General features: G+C 38.2%; 1 protein-coding gene and 1 long non-coding RNA gene across 3 annotated transcripts in view; one reads left to right on the forward strand and one right to left on the reverse strand.

Moving 5' to 3' along the window:
- The window catches only part of iqsec3a (IQ motif and Sec7 domain ArfGEF 3a), a 158385-nt gene that overhangs the window by 53310 nt on the left and 78215 nt on the right, over positions 1 to 26860 (forward strand). For both annotated transcript variants that reach the window (XM_082167376.1, XM_082167377.1), the window contains exon 3: positions 15089 to 15566. In XM_082167376.1, coding sequence (XP_082023502.1) covers positions 15089 to 15566 — 478 coding nt within the window. The remainder of the gene's footprint in view (positions 1 to 15088; positions 15567 to 26860) is intronic.
- The window catches only part of LOC309497237, a 73138-nt gene that overhangs the window by 32339 nt on the left and 13939 nt on the right, over positions 1 to 26860 (reverse strand). The window contains exon 2 of the long non-coding RNA XR_014205460.1: positions 10700 to 10783. This is a non-coding gene — a long non-coding RNA (uncharacterized lncRNA). The remainder of the gene's footprint in view (positions 1 to 10699; positions 10784 to 26860) is intronic.

Consider the following 26860-nt stretch of genomic DNA (forward strand, 5'->3'; position numbering starts at 1 on the left):
ACTTGAAATGTTTTTTATAAATATATTGTAGAAGTAGTGTTTGTTCAGAAAATAGCTCTGAATGCCTGCAAGTAAGAAGGCTGAATTAAGTAATTTACAGTATTGAAATGTTGTTTTTCAGAGAAGTTTTTTTTTTTACTGGCTAGGGATTTCATTTCACTTGTTTTTTTGTTGTTGGTTTAAACACATTCTGGCTAAGTATGCATGTAATTATTTTTTTGTCCTACTACATAGAAAAAGGCAGAAAACCTCCTGTGACCAAAAGCAACGTTTCCGGTAGAGCAATATTTAATTACGTCTATTAATTTATAGTCTATTTGTAATTTTATACAGTAAAGGGGGCCGCATACAAATTTTTGTTCTTGTGCGATTATTGTAAGTGGACAAATGTTCTAAAATGTTGTGGTAGACATAAACAAAACTTTTTTTCTTTTTTTTTTGCATTTCTTATCCTTTTCACTTCAATATTTGTAGCTTCCCTAATTCCCAGCTCTTTGCACTAGCTATATGGTTTGTGATTTCGCTATGGTATCTCGCTGTGATTTGTGGTTTGCAGCGATAGAGGCAGAGCTTGATTGGATTGTGTTTTATGTTCTCTCGGTTTGGTGTCCCACCTGTGCGTGTGGAGCGTGCTACCTGCCAGTGTATTTACTGTGACAGCAGACAGTCCTTACACACCTGATGGAACGTATTGGAATTGTGATGTAAAATGCAATCCTTTGACCTCGAAACTACTAAAAATATTAAATATACACTGATAATATTATAAATTATGTTGAATACAGCCTTTTCCATGCACGTAAAATGTCAAAATCCATCAAATTTAACAATCTCTTTTGTATTTAAGGAATATTTGCAACTTAGATTTACTAAATTACTAAAAAATTTGTTCTGAAAAGGCGTGGACAGGGTTATTTTTGCGGCTGACCTTATTACATATGGGGGAGACCGGGGACAGTTGGAACAGGGGATGGTTGCAACATGTCATTTTTCTCCAATCAGAAACAAGCTAGAGTGATGACACTCATACTGCACATGCACAGTTATACCCTCCCCCCACCAAGAAGACAGAAGACATATTCAACATCTGCTGCTGCATTTACTTGCAACTTGTTTTGGAGGTATGAAAGTAGTCTCGCGTAGCCAGACCTTCAGACTGACGGCAGAAGGTCTGGACTCTATCTGAGCTTTTCTTGGCCAAGGACCGCCCAAGAGGACGTTTGACTGACATGTAACCCAACCAATCACAGTTCGTTTTGTTCCGCGTCATGTTTAGGGGCGTGGCAATATAATGTCGATGTCCCTACAATAACAGACCGGTGTGTATCTAATAAATTATTCATTCATGAACGTTGTGCAAGTTTACTGCGACAATGGAGCCGCGAACTTCACATACTTTTTGAAAATCCAGCGTTTAATTGATCCTGGCAAGCGCTATTGTCGCAGTTGTAAACACAACGGCTTTCTTCTTCCACGAGGGGTTTTGGCATCACGGCATTTGTTTCCAGGCGGGCCGATAAAGAATGCGACACACACGTCTCCCGGACATCCTGTAGAATTCAACCAATCAGATCGCGACTTCGAAACTCCTGAAGTGTTTCCAGAAAAGTGTGCCATATGCATCATACGTTCAGCCAACGGTTTGTGAGCGTGACGTCTGAGGCTGAGACTAGTATGAAAGTAAAAATTTCCATGAGATGTATTTTTGTCATACTGTCCTGACACTTAGTTTGAATTATTGTTTTGTTGACTTCTAAGAAACATGGTTAGCATGTGTCAAAGTCAGTGTGTCTAGCAGGCACATGATGTTATGTCATGGCTGATAGGTTTGGGGATGGTTGCAAAGTTATAAATTGCATGTTTAATAAAGGTTTGTTGCATTGCAAATTGTTCAATTCTTCCTGTCTGACACTGAAATATGGAGAGATTAATAGCATTTGTAACACCTGCACACTGAATCTATGTAGGCCTATGTTCTACACATAAACAAAAAAAACCTCAATAACTGTTATTTGATAAATATGACTAAATAAATAAATAATAGGCTACAGTAATATTATTGTATAAATAAATAATACTATAATATTATGTAGGCCTAAAACAGTTAATATTTTCACAATTCTATGCTCATTGAGACAAAAAGCTAAAGAGAAAAAATAATTTTTTAACATGTTGCAAGCGTCCCATGGTTGTGTTGCAACTGTCCCCTGTGTTGGGGTCAGTTGCAACATCTGGCTTCTTCCATTCAAATAAATACTGTGAACGATATGTCATATGTAATCATCTTTAAAAGGTATGGGTAATTAGCAGACAGATGCAGGTTTAATATACAAATTTGGTTGGTCTAGTCCAAATAGTCTCTGAGTAACTGAGAAAACTGTCCCCGGTCTCCCCTACATTTGTAGGAGTTTCCCTTTCAGACGCAACATTTATGGGAGAAGAGTATTTCAATGAATCACACAAGGTTATTTAATAAGGTTGATTTAGTAAAGTCAATTTACTGGTTTTCGCACTGCTCCGGGTGTGTGTCACGGTTTGCAGTGTGTGTGTGTGTTCACTACTCACTACTCCTAATGTGTGTGCACTAACTTGGATAGGTTCAATTCAGAGGACAAATTCCAAGTATTGGCTACCATACTCTGCCTTCACGGCATGCCACTTTTTAAAGGGGTCATCGGATGCAAATTCACTTTTATATGGTGTTTGCATATAAATGTGTCTTTACAGTATGGGGACACAACCACCATACAATGAACACTAACCACTCTCAATAATCAAGCCGTTTGGATTTTCTTAGAAATATGATGTCATATTGCTCATGCTCCACCCACGACCACTGACGGACTGTCCCGGATTAGCATATTTCCTGTATTAGCACATTTCCTCCTTCAGCCATTTGTTTACTGTCTGCCAAGACAGCACTTTACGTGTCTTGTTTCGACACGCCCCATGGAAGAGAGGGGTGAGCGGTTGCTCATTATCAGTTAAAGAGACATGCACCAAAACGGGTCGCTGTGAACAGAGCTGTTTTTGAGGAGGTAACAAGGGTGTTGTTTAACACAACCATTGAGGGATTTACAAACTTTACATGAAGACACTAAAGAATCATACCAACTTGTGGAAAATGGGCATCCGATGACCCCTTTAAAAATTGTTTTGAGGTCACCGTGCAAAAATAAGTCTTTATTAATCGATCACATGCAAAATTCACTGGCAATTTCTGTGGGAAAATTGTTTTTAAAGTAAGTCCTACACCATTTTTGGAGTTTTGCGAAAAATGTAGGTAGCACATGTTGAATATTTGAGGTATAAACTGATGCTTTTCCTCCATCCTTTCTTCCTGACTTATAATCAGACTGTCAAATCACGTTTCCTGTCTTTTGCTCTCCCCCGCAGAAGCAGCCCATCCCCTCCCTTACTGTGAGGACAAGCAAAAATAGCCTAACGCAGATGTGTTTACTGAGATTTGAATTAACAAAGGCGGATTAATAATGGCTCTTCTTGAGTATTAGTTTCAAAGCAAGGCTCAATCTCTGTAATGCGATTAGTGATAGTTCACCCAAATATGTCAACATTTACTCACAATTTACTCACAAATCTTGATGGTTTTCAGTTCTGAGTAAACTCAAGAGTAGAGGTTGGATCGGCAATTATTTTTTGGATAAATTTTTTTTGCTCAGAACCCAGAAATAACCCCTTTAGCTGCACATCTTGTGTTATTTACAAATGAGCTCATGTAAATGATAAAGTAATAAGTCCCTGCTGTTCCATTGAGCCTGGACTGCACCTGCTCTGGCTCAACTCAACCGTCATTGTCCAAATCTGTCGAAACAGATTGAATGGCATGTGTTGGTCAGATTTTTTTCAGTTAAATGTTTTGGGTATATTGTTTTCTATTAAAATGTCTTCTCCTTAAAATACAGACTGCAAGAACATCTTGACAGACATGGTCACCATCATCTGGCAACCATTTCCTTTTGTATTTTACACATAGCGATATGGTTTAGAGTGACATCAGGGTGAGTAGAGCATGACAGAATTTTTGGTGAACTACTCTTGTGATGGACTGGACATTTGTCTAGGCCAGGTATTTCCCTGCCTCCAGCCCGAGACGCTGAGATTTGGAAAATGGATGTATTCCTTTAATATGGCACCTGGAAAGAATTGATTGATTGATTGATTGACATTTTATAAGGCAGTTTCTGATTAGGACCAAAACTTATATTGTATGAAAGAAAATGCTGTTAATGTTTTCACAGCATTTTAACCAATAAGATGTTTTAACATAACTTCACTGAAAGTTGAATGCACCTTGAATGCAATGTAAGTCACATTGTACAAAAGCATTTACCAATTGCATAAATGTAAACGTGAAATCTAAATGTACAATATTGTAAAATTGCAAAAATGTTCCTAGTTTCTAGTTGCTTTGAATGCTTTACAACCTGTTAGATGCCTCCCCCCATTATTGTACCAATCGGACATTCATTTTTTACCTTTTTAGTAATTTAGTACCTTTTTTCAGAAGTACTAGATGCAGACTATTGGTGTGAAAAAATAAATCAGTGCTATTTATAAGAGAGCAGAAGTGGCTATAAAAAGAAGAAAAAATTAGACTTTGCAGCATTGCTCCATTTGTGGAGCCCAACGCTTTTGTGTGAGAGTGCTGATATGAAGTATTGTATGAGTTTTTTAAGAAAAGTGTATTTTTATATGTATACACTGTATGTAATGTGTCTGCATATAGTAAATGATCTGTTTATGTGTGTGTAGAACATAAATAACGTGTAATGTACTCCAGTGAAATGTCACTAGTCTGTAAATAACAGCATCCTGGTCTTGCTTTTATGAAGAGAGGTTATTTATTTTCTTCTCCTCAATCCTTTATTGCTGTTTTTGGCCCTGGCAGCTTGCCGTAGCCATCCATTACCATTACCATCGTTTGGTGAACATGTTAATTGAAAAGAGCTACTAGTTACCTCAAAAGAACGGATTTCTTTTGAGGTAAGCAGAGCATGTACACTACTAATGTATTTTATAACACAATCTAATGGCAATCTCATCACTTTTAATGTGGACTAGTATGGCCTCTAAATTGCACATACTGTATATAAACTGAGACTAAATGCTTTCCATCAGATGACTCTTCCTGTCTAAGTACAGTGCCCTCCACAATTATTGAACCCCCTGGTAAATATGATCAAAATTGGCTGTAAAAAAATAAATCTGCATCGATTATCCTTGTGATCTTTCATTCAAAAAATGTGCAAAATTCTAACTTTTCATTGAAGTAAAAGAATTGAAAGTGGGGGGAAATCACATTATGAAATAAATGTTTTTCTCCAAAACACGTTGGCCACAATTATTGAAACCCCTAGAATTTTTTACGAGTAAAATATCTCTGAAGTATATTCCCATTAATATTTACCTTTTTTAGTACACCAGGGTGACTAGGAACATGAAACTGTCCAGCTATGACTTCGTGTTTCACAGGAGTTTAAATATGAGGAAACACAAAGGCCAAATCCCCTTAATCATCCATCACAATGAGTAAAACCACAGAATATAGTTCTGATGCGTAGCAAAAGATTGTTGAGCATCACAAACTAGAAAGTGGCTGTAAGACAGTAGCTAAAGAATTGAAAATCCCAATTTTGACCATCAGGGCAATAATTAAGAAGTTATAACCAACTAAAGATGTTATGAATCTGCCAGGAAAAGGACGTGTGTCTATACTGTCTTAATGCATGGCGAGTATGAAAGTTTGAGTGGCCAAAGACTCTTCAAGGATCACAGATGGAGAATTGCAGAGATTAGTTGAGTCTTGGGGGTCAGAAAGCCTAAAAAAAAAATTATCAAACAACCCCTACATCCCCACATGTTGTTTGGGAGGCTTTAAAAAAAAAACTCCTCGCTCATCCAAAAACAAATTCCAGCAAATTGAATTGTCAGACACGACTGGATCTTCAAACAACACAGGGTTCTGTGGTCAGATGAGACTAAAACAGAGCTTTTTGGCAGCAAACACACTAGATGGGTTTGGTGAACACAAGGATAAAAAGTACCCCATGTGTACAATTTAATATACCATTGGATCTTTAATGTTGTGGGCATATTTTTCTGCTGGAGGTCCTGGACTTCTTGTTCAGATACATGGCATTGTGGATTCTATCAAATATCAACAGATAAAAAATCAAAACCTGATGCTTTCTGCTAGAAATCTTATAATGGGCCGTGGTTGGATCTTCCTTCAGGACAACGATCCAAAACAAACATCAAAATCAACACAAAAATTTGTTGTGGAGCACAAAATGAAGCTTCTGCCATGACCGTCCCAGTTCCCTGACCTGATGAGTGGAGTGAACTGAAGAGGAGAAGCACCAACATGGATCTGGGAATCTGAAGGATCTGGAGAGATTCTGTGTGGAGGAATGATCTCTGATCTCTTGTCAGGTGTTCTCCAAACTCATCAGGCATTATAGAAGAAGACTCAGAGCTGTTATCTTGGCAAAAGGAGATTGCAAAAAGTATTTAATAAAAGGGTTTCAATAATTGTGGCCAACGTGTTTTGGAGAAAAACATTTATTTCATAATGTGATTTCCCCCCACTTTCAATTCTTTTACTTCAATGAAAGGTTAGAATTTTGCACATTTTTTGAATGAAAGATCACAAGGATAATCGATGCAGATTTATTTTTTGCAGCCAATTTTGATCATATTTACCAGGGGGTTCAATAATTGTGGAGGGCACTGTATGTCAGAAAAAGCTATGTACCACACTTTGCAGTCTAGTCAAAAGTCTGGTTATTTTATATTTTATTACATAGACAGAATTCACTTTGTTGATGGATTTATCAAACATGAGCTACTGCAGATGTGCTATAACCATGCCAGATCTTCACTCATGATGAATAGTTGTTCAAAGGATTAGAGAATTACAGAGAATTACAAATATTGTGATGGTACTGGATACAGGATCTGAAAGCACGTGTAGCATAATAAAGAATCAATGCTTATAGAAACACTTTCCACATTTCCATTTCAACAGATTTCTTTCAGGGATGGTTGGTGAATCAATTCACTTTGAGCCATGTTATCGCTTAGTCAGTGTTCATCCCATTGGGTCATGGCTTTAAAAAATGTATCTGTTGCCTAGATGTAGTGATGATGTTCAAAAGTAATCTATCTAAAAGATGAATTGCTGATGACACTAATCACTAACAGCACTTAGAAATCACTTTATGGATGTCACTTTTGGAGGAAGGATGTCAACATGTTAATCCTTCTGCAGTCTTTTCTTTATGTTTCTTTATGTTTTTAGGTTATAGAAATTATATTGCGAACCAACACCCGTGTCAGATTAAAGATATACACTATAGGATCGAAAATACAGTATGTATGCAGAGTTGCATAACGCAAGTCAATAATGTGACACTCATTATTTGGTTTTATCTAACAATTTAATAAAAAAAAAAAAAAAAATTCAAACATACAGTGTCTTGAATGCACCTACAATGCTTTTTTTTAATTGTTATTCATTTATTTGTTGTTGGTTATAGTTTGGCATAATCTTAGAGAATTTTTTTTTTTTTTAACAAACTACTTTGCTGCAAATTAATTTTAGAAAAGATTTTGAGTTGTCTACCAACTTAAAGGTATAGGGTGAGACCAGAATGCAGAATATATATAACAGGAAATAATAATTGACTGTCCCAAGAACTAAAACAAATCATGTGGACACATTTGATACTCAATTTGGTGCACAAATATGTTCTAGCAAATGGTAGCAACAGTTTTAGGGTGATTGGCACTTATTCAGCAAACCCAAACTTGTGGGAGTAGCAGTTCTTGCCCAGAATAAGCTGAAGATCTTTGGCTATTAATCGGTGAGGATGAATAGCTTTGAGAAAGATGCACAAGGTCATGCAAGTTTGTAGAGAAATAAGTAGGTTATAGTAATGACAGGGAATTAGGGGAAATAAAAGAACAAGAAATCTCCAGATTTTGGAACATCCCAAGCAAACAGTAAAAGCCTATCTAATAAATTGAAAATTTTAACAATAGAACCAATAGCAGCCAACTACAGTATCCTGTCGACCAAATGGTTATAGATTGTGTCAGGTTATTATGAACTCAATTTAACTATAAGCGGCAGTTCACTATGGAAACCCACTATTATTTCTTACCGCAAGAGTCTCTTTTGCAGTTTAATAATTGCACAAGGCCGTATCACGATTTTGCAGTGCAGTGCAAACATGTAACCTTTGTGCAAATATTTAGACCTTCATTGAATTTACCTCTCTGTAAAGGGTGATTTTTAAAACAATGGATGTTAAAAGGCCCTTGTTATTGACATTCTGGATTATGGGGCCCCCCCCCATAGCATATTGTTGAGAAAGGACCCTCCATTCCAGGCCCCATGGGCCCCAGAAGTAGTTCCTACCTTTCCCTCCTAAACAACGCTTCTGCTCCAGATAAAATAAAATAAACACCCTTGTCCCAGAGGGTGGCTTTTAATTGAGGCCCCTGGGAGTTCAGAGGCCCCAGGCCATGTGCCACAAATTGCAACATTTTCAGAAATATATGGGGCCGATAACTGAAATCAGATTTCCCTCCCTCAGGGAAAAAAAAAATGGCAGCTGAAAATTGCAACAAAAGCCTTAAATGTATTGTTCACCTATAATAATAATAATAATATTTATTGGCCCCAGGCCATGTGCCACAAATTGCAACATTTTCGGAAAAAACAATAACTTTTTTTTGGATAAATTTGACTTTGTTGAAAGTGCATGAGACAGATTCAGAAATGATGTGTCATTCACATGTTACAAATTGTCTCGCAAAATTACACTCTTTTGTTTGGATTTGTAAGGAATCACACATTAGATGAGTTGGTGCCTGTTTTGGCAAATAACAATTCCTTCCAACACCCTAAGTTTCATTATACATCTTTTTTTTAAAGGCTGCCAAGAGTGCTGTAGTTTGAGTCATACATATTGTGTGTGGATAGGGGATTGTAAAAAAAAGAAAAAAGAAAAAAAGAAGAAGCTCTTTCTCTCCGCAGGCACTTGAGCTGATTCTGTGACAGTGCGGGGGCCGGAGCAGCAGGGAGTCACATACGCACAGCAATACACACACAAGCAAAACACACGCTCACCCCGCAGAACTACAGGAGCACGGATTCATCCCCCACATGCTCACTAATGCCTGCACTGTGTCGCAGTAGTAAAGCCAGCTGTAGTTGGTGCAGTGTGCACCCTATCTATCACAGTGCCGAGTCGCTGCTACAGTCTTTGTTGTGTACTGAGCAAACAGAGACAATTCTGGGTTCTTTGACAGTTTTAAACTTTAGTTTGTGTCTCTCCTCGAAGTTAATCTGCTCCGCTGTTGTTCTCAGTAAATGGTGCCATTTCAGCTAGAAAATGTTACTTTTTTCTTATTTATTGTTTTATTGTACCAATTATTAGTTGCATACTTATATAATTCTATTTTATTATTTATTTTTAACCGTTTATCATTAATTTAGAAAATGTATACTCGGATAGTATTTCCTCTCCATTTGCAAGGCAAGGCAAGGCAAGGCAAGGCAAGTTTATTTATATAGCACATTTCATACACAATGGCAATTCAAAGTGCTTTACATAGAAGAAATTAAAATAATGAAAAGAAATAAGAATAATTAAAACAGTTTAGAAAAATAGAGTAAAATACAGTACAGTACAAACAGTCGGACGAACAGTGGCACAGTGCTCATTCAGTAAATGCACAGCTAAACAGATGTGTTTTGAGTCTGGATTTGAATGTGACTACAGTAGGAGCACATCTGATCTCTTCTGGAAGCTGGTTCCAGCTGTGGCTGGCATAATAGCTAAAAGCAGACTCACCATGTTTAGAGTGAACCCTTGGTATTTCTAGCTGATATGATCCTAATGATCTGAGTGATCTGTTGGGTTTATATTCAGTGAGCATATCTGCAATGTATTGAGGTCCTAGGCCATTGAATGATTTATATACCAGTAATAATACTTTAAAATCAATCCTAAATCTAACTGGGAGCCAGTGTAAAGACCTGAGGACTGGTGTGATATGTTCATATTTTCTGGTTCTGCTCAGAATCCTGGCGGCAGCATTGCAACAAAAGAAAACATTTAATAAACGCAATATACCCCGTGAAGTCATCGTTTACAGTGGAGAGTGCCAAAAAATCCTCATGCCATTCTAAATCTGCTTTTTTTTGTTCTTTTTTTTGTGCGAACACAAAATACTTCATCTAAGTATTTATAAGTTTACCCAAAGCTTCAACTTATTAAAACCATGCCCCAAGAAGCCCTGGTTTAAAGTGAATTTAGAACGGCCAAAGGCTTTTTAGGCACTCTCCACTGTAAACGATGGCTTCACAGGGTATATTGTGTTTATTAAATATTTAGTCCATACAAATATTTATTTTAATATTTATTTGGTGTATGTTTAGACTAGTGTAGACTAATTTACAATGGCTTCAAGCATGGAATCAAGGACCAGAAGTATCTGTTTTATAAATATAAGTATACAGTACTTCAATGGCTTTTACTGTCATTGTACACACAAACTCACATGCACTTTGTCTATAGAATTGTGTTAGTAGATGTTTGGCATGGCACCAGCCTTTCTTTATGGTCTCACTTGGAATGTGTGTTTGTGTGTTGTGTAGTTTACTCACTTTGTGTTTTGATGTCCCAGCAGCACTTGCCTCTGTATACCTGCTTTTACATCCTCTCACCCTTTTATTTTGTTTGTTCTCAGTCTGTCCTCAAGAAAACAGTGTGCATTCAATGAAAAAAAAAAAGAAGCATTATTAAGCAGTTGTTCAAGCTGTTCTATTTACAAGTTGCAAACATTAGAACCGTCAAGAAAAAAATAATGAAAAAAATAATGAGCACTCTGTGTTTTTAGCACTGTCTATTTTTGCTCCCTAGCTGTGCCACCTGCTGAGAGGAAGCTTTATTTCAACATCTATTATTCACAGCTACCACTTCTTTGGAACTTTCAGATTGAATGGATTCAACTTACTTAATTCTTCTTCAGTCCACTGGACTGACTCTAAGTGCCTATGAATCGTGAAATATGGAGCACGGTTTCTCTTTTAACAAAGACACCCTATGTTTAAAGAGAAACCGTGCTCCATATTTACGATTCATATGGTTTACACTTGGCAGGTTTGGTTCGATTAAAACTAATTCTGGTGCGATTGCTCTGTTAGTGATGTTCGATTCAATAAGTGTGAACGTTGCCATTAAAATCCTAGTGTGCACCAAAGGGTCTTGGTCCACTTCCAAACTAACTCTGGTACAGTTCAAATAAAATATGAACGCAACACGGACCAAAGACATCTAAATGAACCAAAAACAGGACGCAATGTCACAAGATGCGACCCTAAAATGGATAGAATGCTCAAGCATACCCTGTTTTTCTCATCATAGGAGCTACATTGTCCATTACAGTTCGATACAGGAATTCATGCCACTATTTTGACTCCTTTACATATTTTATAAGCTCTTTATGAGGTCTCAGCTGGTAAAAATACTATTTGTACTCACATGCAATGAGCCCAGTGCATTCTTTTGGATGTTCGGTAAGTTCCGTTGCAAAATACACGTCATAAAAGCCCTTTTTTTGGTTTGTTGAAAATGACAGTGTGGACGCTAATTGAACCAGGACTAAATGTTCATTTTCTTTTTTGGTCAGAACCAAAAGAACCAAGAGAACCGAACTACAAGTGTGAACACACCCTACGCATGTTTCTGTGCCTCCATGTGGAACCAAACAGAATTGCAAAATGTCATTATTTGGACAAACATGTAGCCCTGCCCCAAACTTATGGCAGATAAAAATTGAGATAATATTGGCGTGTTTGGCTGGTTGGGATGCTCAAACAAAAAGAATAATGTTTTGAAAGTGCCACATATACTTTTTGCAGGACTAACGTAGCCTTATAGTCTGCAAATGAATCTGGGATAAGATTACATAGTTCCGCTTTTACACAGTTCACAAATGACAATAAATAAACCTAGTATTTTTGTGCGTGATTTGTTGATGTTGTACACTTTAAAACCTTTAAACCTAACAAAATGACAAGCAATACATCCTGTGTCCTCCATGTCAGTCTAAGATTTTGCCCTAAATAAGATCACTAAAAGTGACACTCTACACCAAATTTGTTGGCCACTTTTGTATTTCTGTGACACTGGGTATCCCCACCAGCATTAAAATCGTATTAGTCCGGAATCCTACTGTTACTACACCCTTATGCGGGCAAGAGGCATGTTCATCCATCGATTGCCATTCCAAAGTAACTGAGTGCTATTTAATATGTTTTAAACGGGATCTAACAGACTTGTGCTGTCTGTGTTATAAGCCTACATATTCTAATATGTAACTTATATGCAGAATTATCCATTGCTGAGCCTGAACAAGTGTTTTTTTTTCTCGTATTCAGAGGATGAATGGATTAGCAGTATTTTCTCCCTGAACAAGCTCTCCACTTTTCACTTTTATTCCTCCAATCCTTTCCCCCCTTGGGGATATCCTGTGTGTGTGTGTGTGTGTGCCATGCTGCATACGCCGCCTGTAATGTTCTGATTTCGTGCTCACTGACTCCTGTCTTATCGCCTTAGCCATTTCTGGAAGGAGTTGATCCTTATCGCCCCTTTCAATCCCGCCAGCGACGCTACAAACGCATGTTGAAATAAGATACAGGCACTGTACTCCGCGAACCATTTCCAACATATGTCTTGTGAGTCTTACTTTCCCAATATTCCTAGCTTAATTCCTGGATACAAGCTTTTAAACCACTTTCATGTTTGAATATGTTGGTTTGTTAGTTAGAGGGAGGTTTTAGTTTGGATTTCCTTTTACTGTAAATGCACTGGTGTCCACCAGACCAGCAAGGAAATGTATCACATTTTGAAATAGTGACAACTCAGTTCTGTTTTGCTGAAAAAATCCATCTCTGCTCTAAAACCTAGTAAGCTGCATTGGTTTCTATCTACAGTACCACATAGACAGCTACCTTTGAAGTCAGCATCCTAATCACAATGGTACCTCATAAGTTTTCAAACACTCTATTTGGCAGCATCTCTGGGCATCAGACAACTACTGTAGCATGCTAGCATCTTGACTCTAATAGCAGCACTCTAATACGCTTAAAAATCCATGCTGCCCACAAATATTGGTTAACATAGTCATGTTTGGTTAATATTCATTTGGTATCAAATGGCAAAGGGTAAGTAGATTTAAAATGTCAAAATGTCTCTCTAGTTTCTGCCAACTTTTACTTTTATTTCCCCCCAGTACTCATTCCAATGCATTCTGGGATTGGCCTTTCATGCATGCAGTGCTGCCTTAGATTTTGGCCAAACAAAAGTATCTTAGAAGATCATACCTTTGGCCTTCATGTCAGCAGTGGGTTCATGATACCTTAAAATATTGTCTAGGTAGGCATCTCGCTAGGTTTTTGAGGGTTTGGCCATTTTTAATTCATTATAAATTCTTTTCAGTTCGCTCCCTTCCAAACTATGTGGGGGGCACATATCCCCCCTCCCTCAAATCTCTGTGCCATCCTTGCTTGCTGTTCTTTAGGAAAGCATTGCCTATCAAACATCAAATCCAAATCCATTTACAATCAGCAGATTTTTCTTTTTTCTTTTTTTTTTTGCTTTGTCGCCCCAATTTCCGTGTCATGGATGGAAAGATAATTGAGTTTTGCTGCTTCATGCATACATTGATGCCAGCAGAGCCTTTTAAAAGCTTGCCTGTGTGCAGAACTCTGACTATGACCTGTCCTGGACCACTAGCACTCTGTGATATTAGACTGTGCTTAGACAAATGCATACAGGCCCTGAGTGCTCCTAATGTCTCTCAGTGCTTCACACACCACACATACGCAGTCACACTCGCCCATGCTTAAAGAAAGAAACATGTGAGTGGGTAGAGGGCGCAAGGGACTGAAAGGGTAGAACCTAGAAAGAAAAACAGGGGTGGATATAAATGGAGAGAGTGATCTAATGTGACATGGAGAAAGAGGGGAGTTAAAACAGAGAGGGTGATGAGAGCCGAGAGATCCACGGTCACATTACAAAAGCAAAATAAAAGCCCCTACTGTCATCTGCATCCCAAAAGGCTTGTAGAGACTTAACTCCAGGGCTAAAGGTAGGCCACTGAATTATGGGACAACCTCACAGCCCTTCATGGGATAATTAGCCCATTAAATTCTGGTACAATTTGTCATCTTTACACTGCAAATGAAGCTACATCTTAACTGGTGGTGGTTGAGGAGATTTCCCCCTTCCATATGTAAAGCGCTTTGAGTTCCCAGAAAAGCACTATATAAATGTAACACATTATTATTATTATTAACTGGCATGACACCACAAAAAGGTCCACTTAGTCTTTTAATGCATTTACAGTATCTACATTAACATGCAGCCTAATGATTTGAAAGCTTTCTTGGCATATTTTTAGATATGCGACAATTTTGAGGTGTCATGCTGAGTTGCCTAACATCTGTAGTCAGCTGACTGTTGCTTTCTCTGACAGGACCCTTCCGAGGACTCAAAAGCTTCTCACTGTTATTGTAAAGTTGACTCTAAATTGACACTGGTTTGTGGGTAGGGCTCCATCTCATAGGGGTCCATAAGATTTGTGGGATGCCGCTGAGTTAGCCTGAAAAATTCCATAGCTACCATAGGTCACAGAACAACACCACAGAAGAGCAGTAAATTTACCACACTGATAGCTGCATGACTGTGTCTGTCATGTCTGTGTGTGTCATGTTGGGTGTTGCAAAGTCACTGTGTGTCCCATCCTCCCCCTCTGGTTGTCTGGTAACTCTCGAGTCCATCCTGGAATGGACAGTAGGGGCTACAACCCCAAGACAATCGCTTCATCTCTTTCTCTTTGCCCCGAAGGGCACAGTTGATGAGAGAAAAGGGAGGGAGAGATTGGCATTGACCCATCCAGGCCACGCCCCTCCCCCCCCCTGAGCTGGAGGACAAGGTCAAATGGTGCCTGGGCTGCAGGCTGACTCTTCGTTTTCTCCTCCTTTCCGCAGTGAAGAGCCACCCTCCCCTTCTCCCATTGCAACCCCATCACCTGCCGCATCGCCATCACCCGAGGTGACCACCACCAGTGCCTCCCAGCCCGAGGTCCAGGTGGAACCTCAGGTTGCAGGGAGCACTGTGACATCTGTCGATGCAGGAGGGGGAGATGAGGATCGAGATGGAGATGGAGATGGAGATGGAGGTGAACCTCAAGAGAGAGAGAGTGCAGAAGTGGAGAAGGAAGAGGTGATGGCACAAGAGATAGAGCAGGAAGAAGAAAAACCTCAGGAGCAACTGCATCAACCAATACAGGAGGAGCTGAAAAAGGAGCCAGAGGAGCAGGAGAGGGAAGCAGCAAGTACGGGAGGCACTGGAAGGAGGCCAAGCTTACATCACACTGCTTCACCAATCAGAGTGCAGAGGAATGGAGCATGCAGCCACTCCACCACCTCCGACTATGAACTCTCGCTCGACCTCAAAAACAAGCAGGTAGGGAGCAAGGCACTGTGGGATTGCGGTCTTGAGGACGTGTGAATGTATGCTTCAGGCTCTTGAGGATTGGCTGCTGTGCGTCCGATGGTTGCTTTTTAGTGGCTGAGTGTGTTGGAGTGTGTTGAAGCTGGTACAGGGTGCTGGGCCTTATTGAAGTTGGATGTTTACAGGTTGATCATCCATCCTCATCTCATACGCATCCATTACTATCTCCATCAGCTTTCTAACTTATCTCAAAGCCCTCATGGAATCTGCTCTGAATTATGTGGAAATTTGGTAAAATGTGTTTAACTGAACTAAAGAGTATCGGAGGCCATTCATCTCAAGATGTGTTCTTGCATTAAACGAAATTAAACAGAAGGTGCGTATATAGCCACATTTACAACAATACACTCTTAAAATAATCCAATACATTAAAGGTTATTAAAACGATTCATTATTTCAACTTTTAATTTGACCATTTAGAAGCATGACACTCATGACCAAACACGTACCTCCAGCAAATGTTTACATTAGTCAACAATGAAGAAAAAAGCAGATGAAATGCAAGAACACATTCTTTGTAAATGGCTCCATACACTTCAAATTAGCTATCAATATTTTATAAGCACAAGTGAGAGAATTCTGTGGGGCTTTCTGCAAGATTCACAGATTCCATGCAGGCCTACCTGTCATTCTTTTTTAATTGTTTGGGGACAGAGTAGATAAAACATCTTTAGTTCTGATACAAAACCCAGTGAACTGCCTACCTAAACAGCATTTTAAGAAATCATAGGTGTGCACGATACGCAACAGCTGTACCACAAGGTAGGAAGCATGATTATAAAGCTATGATATGAAGCTATGATAACCTCATTTGGCTGAATACCAAAACCATTGCAACAAGCAAGATGGTGGATGAGTCGAGTAAAATGCTGATTACAAATGTCTTTCATTCAGTAATCAAACGTTTTTATATTAATAGTATGATCTAATTAAATAATCACTATTTTCCCCAATTTTTATGTTGTCTCTGCATTTTTACGCTTATTAGAGTATCACATTGTTAGCTTTGCAACATGCTAATGTCAACATTTATTGGAATCAATTGTGAGTTTAGTCTCCTATACCGATTACGGAAACTATACTTTTTGAATAGTGTGTGAAATTGCTGCCTATGTAGAATGTTCCAAAATAGACATGGTTAGGATACAGCCTATGTAGACAGTAGACTTCATGACAGCTTGCTATGTTTTGGAACAGAGTTATACCTATACTGTGGCTTAATTAGAGCACAGATATGTTTCTTTACAGTACTTTAAAGACTGAACAGAAAAGACCAAGGCAGCCTTATTCAGGGACTACCAGAGCCTCTTGGGACATGGGAGAGAAGTAGATTGAGATGACAGAGATAGAGAGGGCAAAAGCGACAGCAAGGGAGATGGATGGGAGAGAAAGGATGAGAAGGTTGTGTTGTCATGGTAACACAGAGGTGCCCTTAAAAAAACCATTCCTCATTTGTTGTAATTTTCTTGCTGAGTGTTCATAATGTGAATTGCATTCCCCATCCCCCATTGTTTTTTGCTGAGAATTATCTAATAGAATTATGTTTGCATCACAAAATGCCTGACAGTGATTCATTCTGCTTTTACAGTACAAAATCAAATCAAATTATATCTAAATATAAATAAATTCTGAAAGGGTAGTGTTACAGATAATTTAGCATAAAAATAAACAAGATTACATATAGCTAATGCTGGGGCTAGTTGTGCCACTGGAAGTCACAAGAGCTATATCTCAGTATTGCTAAGGTTTTGCAAAGTATATTTTTAATATATATGTTCATTCATTCATTTATTCATTCTTTCATTCATTCATTTTTTCATTCATTCATTCTAAAATTCCAGGTTGAAATGTATTTTTGTATTTTTGTATTTTTTACTATTAAATTGTGTGCAAAATATTACATTTAATTGATAGGTAGGCATTCATTCATTCATCATTCATCATTCATTCATTCATTCATTCATTCATTCATTCATTCATTCATTCATTCATTCATTCATTCATTCATTCATTCATTCATTCAATTAAAGGTTGTTTAATGGCAGGGTTAACCCATGCAGTGTGGCAATAAACTCAGCTAATGGATGCAAAAAACAATTTTGTAATTTGGCAGGTTTTTATTAATTTATACATTTTTACAACAGAAAGATTTGTTCCTGCATGTTCCGTGACACCTCAGCCTACCTGAAAAATGCATTTAGCCTTTTCAGGTTGATAAAGTGTTCAGACATGTGAAGTAACATATCAATATCCAATGTAAAATTGGTTAAACCATCCACACTGCATCCGCTGCTTTCTTGCACTGTCATATATAGCACATACAGATTTATATGCATGCTATTAAAACCCCTTACCTGTCAGGGATCACTGGTGATCCCGGATTATTGTAGTTCAAAATATGTTTGAGCTTATATATCTCAATATTAATAACAGTCTGGCTAATTTTGAGTCTTGAACTATAAACTCTCAAGTGTTGGCTTTCTAAATGTATGTGTGTTATGTTTCTATTCAGAATTACTTATGAGCAGTAACCTTTTTATTTTGGGTATGTCATGTATGCAGCACTTGCCAAAATTGGGGGTGATGAGGAAGGGGTTAAGTTAAATAATTTGGTTTCTGAGTACCTCACTAATGCATTATTTAATATACAGTATATTAACATGTTATTGATGTATAGTTACAATTTGGGCATTATACACATCACTATATTATATATTGTAAGTCATAGGTTCAAATCATAGAGAAGCAGCTGGCTTTGTCTGTTGAATGAGCCGACAACCGTCTACAGTCGTAGCAGTAGCCATAGTACAGTAGCCATGGTAATGCAATGACTATATGTTTAAGCGGGAAGGAAGATGTTGTGGTGATGAAGTTCTTTGTCATGGCAGTAAGCTGATTAAGTAAGCTGATTATAAGTAAAATGATGATACAATTTCATGTAATAGCAAAGAGGGCATGGCAATATAGTCATAATGAGTGGCATGTACAGGGCAGGACTGGGGCTAAAATCCTGGCCCACGAGTTCCCCTGTGAATGTTTTTGGTTGGGTTAGGTCCTTAAATTTGAGTGAATAAATGAATAAATAAAACTATGAAAGGGACAAATAATGATAGATATTATTGAATTCACTGCAAATGCAGTTAACACATTTAATATTGCACTTTTGTCACATAGAAATGCACTTGGCAGTAAAACACTGATTTTGAGATAGGATGCCGTAAAAGTATATTTACTGCTATTAAATGCTACTCGCCCTCATGTCAGTACAAACCTGTGTGACTTTCTTTCTTCTGTGAAACACAAAAGAAGATATTTTGAAGAATGTTGGCAGCCAAATCATTATGGTTAGGTTGCCCTTGACTTCTATTTTATGGACAAAACAAAACAGACTCAAATGATTTTCCTTTATGTTCCACGAAAAGAAAGTCATTCAGGTTTGGAATGACATTAGGGTGAGTAAATGATGACATTTTGGGTTGAAATATCCCTTTAAAAACAATAACATTTGTGAAGATTTAACACCTAATTTATGTAATACACTGATATCTATCTTTCATGAATAAACTCATTGAATAAACCTTTTACTTCAATTAAAATTCATTAGAACTATAATTCATAAAACAAAAGCTTGTCCTTAATTCATGGGACCTAGGCTTTAAAGATATTTTGTTAAATTGTACTTCAATTGCCCTAATGTAATTTACCATGGTTCCAGAGTTTAACTGTAGTTTTATTTAACTGTTAGATCATGGTAGACACAGGTAAAACCATACTCATTACAATGGGTGGCTAATACGAAAATATGAAAACCGCATTATTTTCCGCAATATTTTCCGCAAGTAATATTAGCAACATTTTTAATAAATACTTTTTTGCCAAAACAGTAACACTTTAGTTTAGGGTCCAATTCTCACTATTAACTAGTTGTTTTTTAGCATGCATATTACTTGGATATTGGCTGTTTATTAGTACTTATAAAGCTCATATTAATGCCTTATTCTTCATGATCATATTCTACATCCTTTAATCCTACCCAACACCTAAATTTACTACCTTACTAACTATTAATAAGCAGTAATTAGGAGTTAATTGAGGCAAAAGTCATAGTTAATAATTAGTTAATAGTGAGAATTGGACCCTAATCTAAGTGACCGCCAAAACACATTATTTCTTCACTGTTATAGCTACAAGGTAAATTACTATAAAGGTAGTGGTGCTGGATTGACAAGCTTGTAGTTGTGTCTATTGGTGATTTCCAATTTACCTCATCATGTATTTACATGGTCGCGGCTAAATTCTGAGTCAAATCTGAATTAAGCCACTTGCACTGTTTATCACTTCATAGAAAGTGTCAGCCCACAGGGAAAATGCCCGGTATGCCAGATTACCAATCCAGCCGTGGTCATGAGGTTGTACTGAAATCAATGTGTTGATATGAATGTGGCTGCAGTGTAAGACACGGTGCTATGAAAAGACGTGTGTGTGTGTGTGTGTGTGTGTGTGTGTGTGTGTGTGTGTGTGTGTGTGTGTGTGTGTGTGTGTGTGTGCTAGCATTTGAGCTTGAGAAGTAGAGTATATGCATTCACTTTTACGGTTCTTTGTGTGTCGGCATTATGCTATTGATCTTCTGTCTGTAGAGGTGTGAAATCTCTCCTGAAGGCAGATAAGGGTGCAGAGTCTGACACTGTGGATTAGTACTAGAGAATACTAGCATCTCTCTCTCTCTCTCTCTCTCTCTCTCTCTCTCTCTCTCACACACACAAACACACACATGTACACAGATTTATCTGAAACACAAATGAAATGCACCTTTATCTTGTTTTGTGTCAGCAGTGGTTGCAGGAATGAAGAGCTGAGGCAGGATCTAAGCACAGCAGTAACTTTTAATAACAAAAATCAAACCACTAAACAACTTACGAAAATGGACAAAGAACAACTAAAACTGAGGACTATATAGCCTATAGTCAAGCTAACCGAGGAAGTGGTGAGGCTAATCAATCAAAGAATGAGTAACTATGACAGCAAATTAACATACTTCCAAACCTTGACAACCAAGGAGACAGACAGGAAAAACGGAAAAACGAAAAGTCATCTTCAACCGTCGAAGTTCAATTCCAATACTCAAGAACGCAAGTACAGAGGACACATGGAAGTACCTGGATGTGTTCTTGACATCGCGTATGCATCGAATGCAGACTTTAGAGAATCTAACCATTAGAAATCCCAGAAGACGATGCAGGCGGACGACGCACTGTAAGCTATACAATTTTTGTTCTCACTTAAAGGTGGTATCAGTGATTTCAGGCCCAAAAATATTTGTATCACATTCATCTAATCTTTCCCAACGATCCGCTAGCTGCCCGCCCCCTGTCGGTGATTGGTTGGAACACTATTTGTTTTGGTTTTGAGTGTTTGGCTAAACCATTTGTTTTTGTGTGCAGATCTCAGAGCCTAGGCTGCCTACAGAGACGCGGTTTTTTGACGGCATGCTTATGGGGCGGGCAGCTAGCGGATCGTTAGGAAAGATTAGATGAATGTGATAAAAATATTTTTGGGCCTGAAATCACTGATACCACCTTTAAGAGATTCCCGCTGCAAGCTCGCAAATACGTGACGGCTTGTGGAAGTAAACATGAGTCGTTTTGTTTTGCTTAAATTTAATAAAAAGAATGTTAGGTTAGGGTTAGGGCTGGTAGAATAAGTTGACATATTTGCAAAGGTGCTTATAGTCAGTAGAATATCTGTTGGGGAGCATCAAAATAAAATGTGACCAGATATTAAGCAGACAGTCTACTAATACTCTAATGACTGGTAGTTGACATGTAGTTGCAAAGTTACTTCTAGTTAGTAGAATGTCTAATGTGAACTAGCGAAATAAAGTGTTACCAGCAAATTTTAAGCTATATTGCGAATATTGGAGTCAGAAAGCCACAGCTGTGCTTAATACATTGCTATTCACACTTCACCACCAATATGTCATCCGGGAGAAATTACTTAACCAGCAGAATCAGCTCGGATATTCTCAATCTTTTGGCATTACACTTGTATCTGAGTGTCCTGTGCTTGCACAAGCTCAAAGTGTTACTCTTAAAGCTTTGTTCACACATAAAATGACCAACTCCCAGCGCTGACAAATTATCAGAGCTGGGACTGCTGGCATTTTGATGCATAGGCTTATACAGATATATGCTGAAAAATGCTGATAAAATTACAACAGTAGATCTGTAAGTGCCCATTAGTTAGCGATTATATGCATTACCATTAAATCTAAATGCATTTAATTTTTCATGTCATGTATTTATGAATACAATCAGCTGGCTGTTAAACAAGTTTATTCAGTAGAGTGCTTTACTCCAGGTCTTCATTGACACATATTAGTCAGCTTGCTAGAACTTATGTCCAATGCCACTCAGGATTAGGACATTACTGACTGATCATGTTCACAACCCTTTCTAGAGAATTCCTGTCTTCTCTTATAGTAATTGGTTTTCACAAGTGCTCCAGAGACTTCCACGAAGGCCAGGGCATCGGTCTTGGAGTAGAAATCAAACACTGTTTATCTTTTTCTTTTTTTTCCCCCAGCATTGCAGATAATCTTTAGCATGCGATGCATTAGTTTGAACTTCCTCTTACTATAATCACTCAGAGAAACCCATGCTAATGAAAAATGGGTATTCATGAGAAATTTGTCCATATCTCAGCCTGCCGTTTTATAAATAGAACTAATCCGAATCCCCTCTGCAAAACTTTCTGACAGACTTTCCAAGCAGCGACACAGAAAAGTTTGATGTGTTTACGTGCACTCGCGTCCCTGAACTGCTGATGTTTCAAAAAACTAAAATGGTGGATTAGCAAATTTGATGACATGGGTGCTGAGAACAGTGAAAATAGATCTTATCCTGTGTTCCCTCTCCTGTCTTGGTTACAGTGTTTTCTGAAAAAATGTTTAACCAGTCTGAGATTAATATTTTGAGAAGTGGGCACAGTAAAGCCCTTTTGGGATCATCTTTAGTCATTTTTGGTATGTGTGTAATTTTCATGACACGCATCTGAAGCTATTACTTTTTTTCCCCTCAGATCCAAATCTATTACTAGAGGAATATCTCAGACTTTATTTTTAAAAAAAGACAAGAAATAAACAAATAACAATAATACAAGTAATTGAGAAGTCTTTTAGAATATTTATTGATATGAAATTTCTCATTCTAGCATATATATATATATATATACACACACTGTATATTGTCACATTTTGACATCTCTCACAATGATTTTTAGATATAATACCCCCAAAATCTACAATTAATATAAGTATAAAAATATATAATCGCTAAAAGTATATATACCAAGTTCTGTCATAAAACTCAAGATGGCGCAGACTGATGGGTCCTTGATGCAACCTAATGACATTTACATCGCTTACTACTTGGCACAAGCTGATTGGTTCCTGTCACATCTGCAGCCAATGAGCTTGACATTTATATAGCTGTTTAGCATTTGAAAAACAACATTTATATAGCTGTTTAGCATTTGCTATAGCAGTTTGCAGCACACTTTAAAAGTTCCTCTGAAACCCTCCACCTTCCCCAGCTCCACCTGTATAGATCTGCTACAGGTAATGTTATGCTATTTGTGCAGCATATCAGTGTTTGTATTAGCAGTAGGAAGTCCCTGTACTTGCTCTGCAGCAGCAGCAGCAGAAATAAATCTTCGACAACAGCAGTAATGCTGGAATGTGGATGCTTTTAAAAAAAAGATCTTGTAATTATGGTAATTCCAACAAGCTATGTGGGAACATCTATTAGGAATTCCAGTGCGGTCACAGGTGTGTGCATTTATTGCTATTTTACAATGGCTTTCTATCCTTTAAGAACTATCCTGACTGACAAGGCTGAAATGCTCAGCTAAATGCTTTGAGCCATGATCCACTGTCAGCAAAGTCAGCTCCCTCAGAGGGTGTCTGAGTGCTGATAATCTGGCTTTAGTTACTCTAGACACGATCTCTCAGAGGCTGATGGTTCCATAGATAACTACTACAGCACCTCTTCTGTGTGATTGCCTCTTTATGCTAATGAAGGTATGCCTAACTTCCCAATGAGACCTTTGATTATCCTGTCTTATGCTGATGGCCTCATAAATATACATGTATCCTTGAGACACAAATCAATGCAAATGAGAAACTAATGTCAAGCACCAAAATATGAACAGATATGTGACAGAAAGCAGCTAAGATCAATTGAGCCTTTTCTAGTGGGTGCCCTTTGATTTCAATATTACATTATCAATATCTTGCTTAGGGTATGCTAGATTAGCCGGCTAACTTGTCGGATTTCTAAATGGAAGCTATAATCAAAACAAATTGACAAGGTGTTTAATTTCACACATTTTTAGCATTGATGAATTACTGGTATATTTTAGGATTTCTAACAAGAAAACAAATGGAATACCCCAAAAAGTTCTTTCAGCCAGGGGAATCACATATGGGTCTAGGGTAGGATTTTAACGTTATCGTAGGATTTCTGTTTAACACCTGCCTCTATCACCTTTGTTGTGTAGTTTATGTAGGCCTGTCTTATTTGGATATGTATGATATGTCATTTTCTGCTGGGATAGTGAAAAAGTGAGCGTGGACAGAGTGCTGATCCAGCTGTCAAGTCTGATTTGCCTGGGCTGAGTTGATAGGGAGCAGTGTCATTGCTATACCTCCATCCTTTACGGCTGCAGTGGTTTCGGAATGATCTCTCTCCCCGGCGCCGCTTAGTGAAGTGATCGGGAACGGACCTGACAGCTGGTTAATGGGTGGATTTGCAGCAGGACTGCATTCGTTACACGCTTTCTTGTCTCTTTGTCTTATGCTCTCACCCTCTTTCATGCCCCTGCTCTGTTACGGACTTGTTTTTCCATGGTGTTCTTTCCACACCTTAGGGTTATGGCGATCAGTGTTTTTTTGTGATCCCAGCAATCAAATTTGTCTCTGTTTCCTCTCACTCTCTTTGTCATCTCATTGCGTTTCCACTATTCTGTCATTTCTTTTACTTTACTTTCCAAGAGCTCTAAAAAATGAATAGCACTGATGATCAGATATATCTGGTCTGTGAAACAGTGGCACCAATTTTGATTTATACACCATCATATTTCAAAGCACATAAAAAAATAAAAATAAAAAAAAACATTGGAAATGGTGGCATCCTTTTTGAAACCCCATCGTGTGTCCAAGGCCACAACTGCTATTTCCTCCCTTGCTTTCAATAAAGTTCCAGGTCTGAAGCGTTTTGCTCGAATACAGCCTGATTTGTTGCAACAAGTCTTTCTTTTAAGGTTGAAATTTACTTATGAAGAGAGGGTCCATTGTTGTACATCTGCACCAATGGAACATTTAATAATGAATATTAAAGGCAGGTTATGAACTACCTAGGAGGGTTTAAGGCAGTAGAGTTCCCAGCTCATAGCTTTTTCTGAAAATAAACTCAGGCCCTATTCAGAACTTAATATTCCCCAGACATATCTCTCCTTTCTAACCTAGTCTGAGACAAATGTAGATTGCTAAGATAAGATGGCTTTCTGGTGTTATTCAAACTTCTCTCAGGGAGTTTGAATCCATAACAGTGACTGATTGCATCAGTCTGTCTTATCAGAACGTTTTGAAACGGTAGGACTTGAATGACCTCTAATCTGAGCTCACCCAGGAAAGGACAAGACCACTGACAGCTGATGGAAACACAAAAGGAGACTAGCTGGTGAACTCCAGCTTCAGATATCAGTTAGAGTCTTGAATTCACTTTCAAACCATTCTAGAAAGAATCCAAAGATTGTTTGTACAAATGAATACTCTTACCCTCAGCATAGAAAGTAATATTGGGACTACAAATGGAATCTTATGAAATCAGAGTTGCTGTCTGGTTATACCGTAATGCCCAAATCTTGCTGTGATGAACAAAAGTGACATTTTAATCTAGTTTAGGAGCCAAAACCAAAGCTCCAATGCCAACTTCACTTTTAGGGCCCTATCTTGCACTTATAGCCGGGTCCACAACACGCGTACACTCTGCTTATTAAACACACAGGGAGGCACAGCAGCACACAAACATGCTAAATATTTAAAATAAAAGGATTACAATGTAAAAAATTGTGTACATAAAAATATTGTGGAATCCGGTTTGTCCCGTAGATGGTCTGCTTGCGCACTTTTACCTCGCACATGAGCAGTTCCGTTTGTGCTCTGGAGATGCGTTCAGTATTTCCACTATCAAGTTCCGTCATATAAATAGCGAATCTGCCATGGCGCGAGTGCAACTGCCATTTAAAGGGAATGGGAGATGAGACTATGATTGGTTTAACGCACGTTAATCCCAAAACACACCCATTACTCATTATGAGAATAGGAACAATCATTTAAGACCATGCGCCTGGCGCACCGACCATTTTTCCCGTCGTTAAACTAGCAAAAGTGGATTCGGACACGCCCTAAGTGAACTTGCGCTCTTCGCTTTAGACCATGCGCTTAGGTCGTTAAAATAAGGCCCTTAATGTTGTAGCTTTTACTGGTCCATCACTCCCCTTCTGCGACATTTAAAGTGAAATCTATGAAAGGCTGGAGCATGCAGCACAAATCTGTCAATCTTAATAATAATAAAAAAAAGGTGACAAACAAGATCATTTAATTTCTTCTCAAAATAAAGCCATTTATCATCTTATTTTTAACTGAAATGTGCTTTAGATGCCACAGTCTATTAGACAATGATTAGAGGCAGAGAGAACCAAATGATTGGAGATGACAGTGGATAATATGCCCCTAATGGCAGGAAATGTCTTGTGCGTAAATGGCACGTTGCATGCCGCACTCATTTCAGCTAAATAAGCCGCGTGATTGACTGGCCACTGCCTATGGTGTTTCACTGCCTATGGCCCGAGACAATGGGATGAGCTCCAGTATCCTCTTGACCCTACATAGGACAAGCGATTTGGAAAATAGATGGATGGTGGCAGGCAAAGCCAAACTGTTCTGACCACATTGGTCCTCAAAATCGAATAATTTCTGAAAGTGCTTGTTCATTTTCAGCCAAACAGCTCCCATTTTTCAAGGGACACAAGCTGGAAAAATAATCTCAAGAATGAGTGTAGCTATATCAAAGTTTTGGCTGTGTAAATGTCTAGACAAAATTATCATGTACTACACAACAAGTTCTTCTTGTCCTGCAAGGTCAAATCACAGTTTGACTGTATTATCTACGCTTTCACCTCCACAA

The sequence above is a fragment of the Leuciscus leuciscus genome, assembly GCF_965113295.1.
Source record: "Leuciscus leuciscus genome assembly, chromosome: 4".
Lineage (NCBI taxonomy): Eukaryota > Metazoa > Chordata > Actinopteri > Cypriniformes > Leuciscidae > Leuciscus > Leuciscus leuciscus.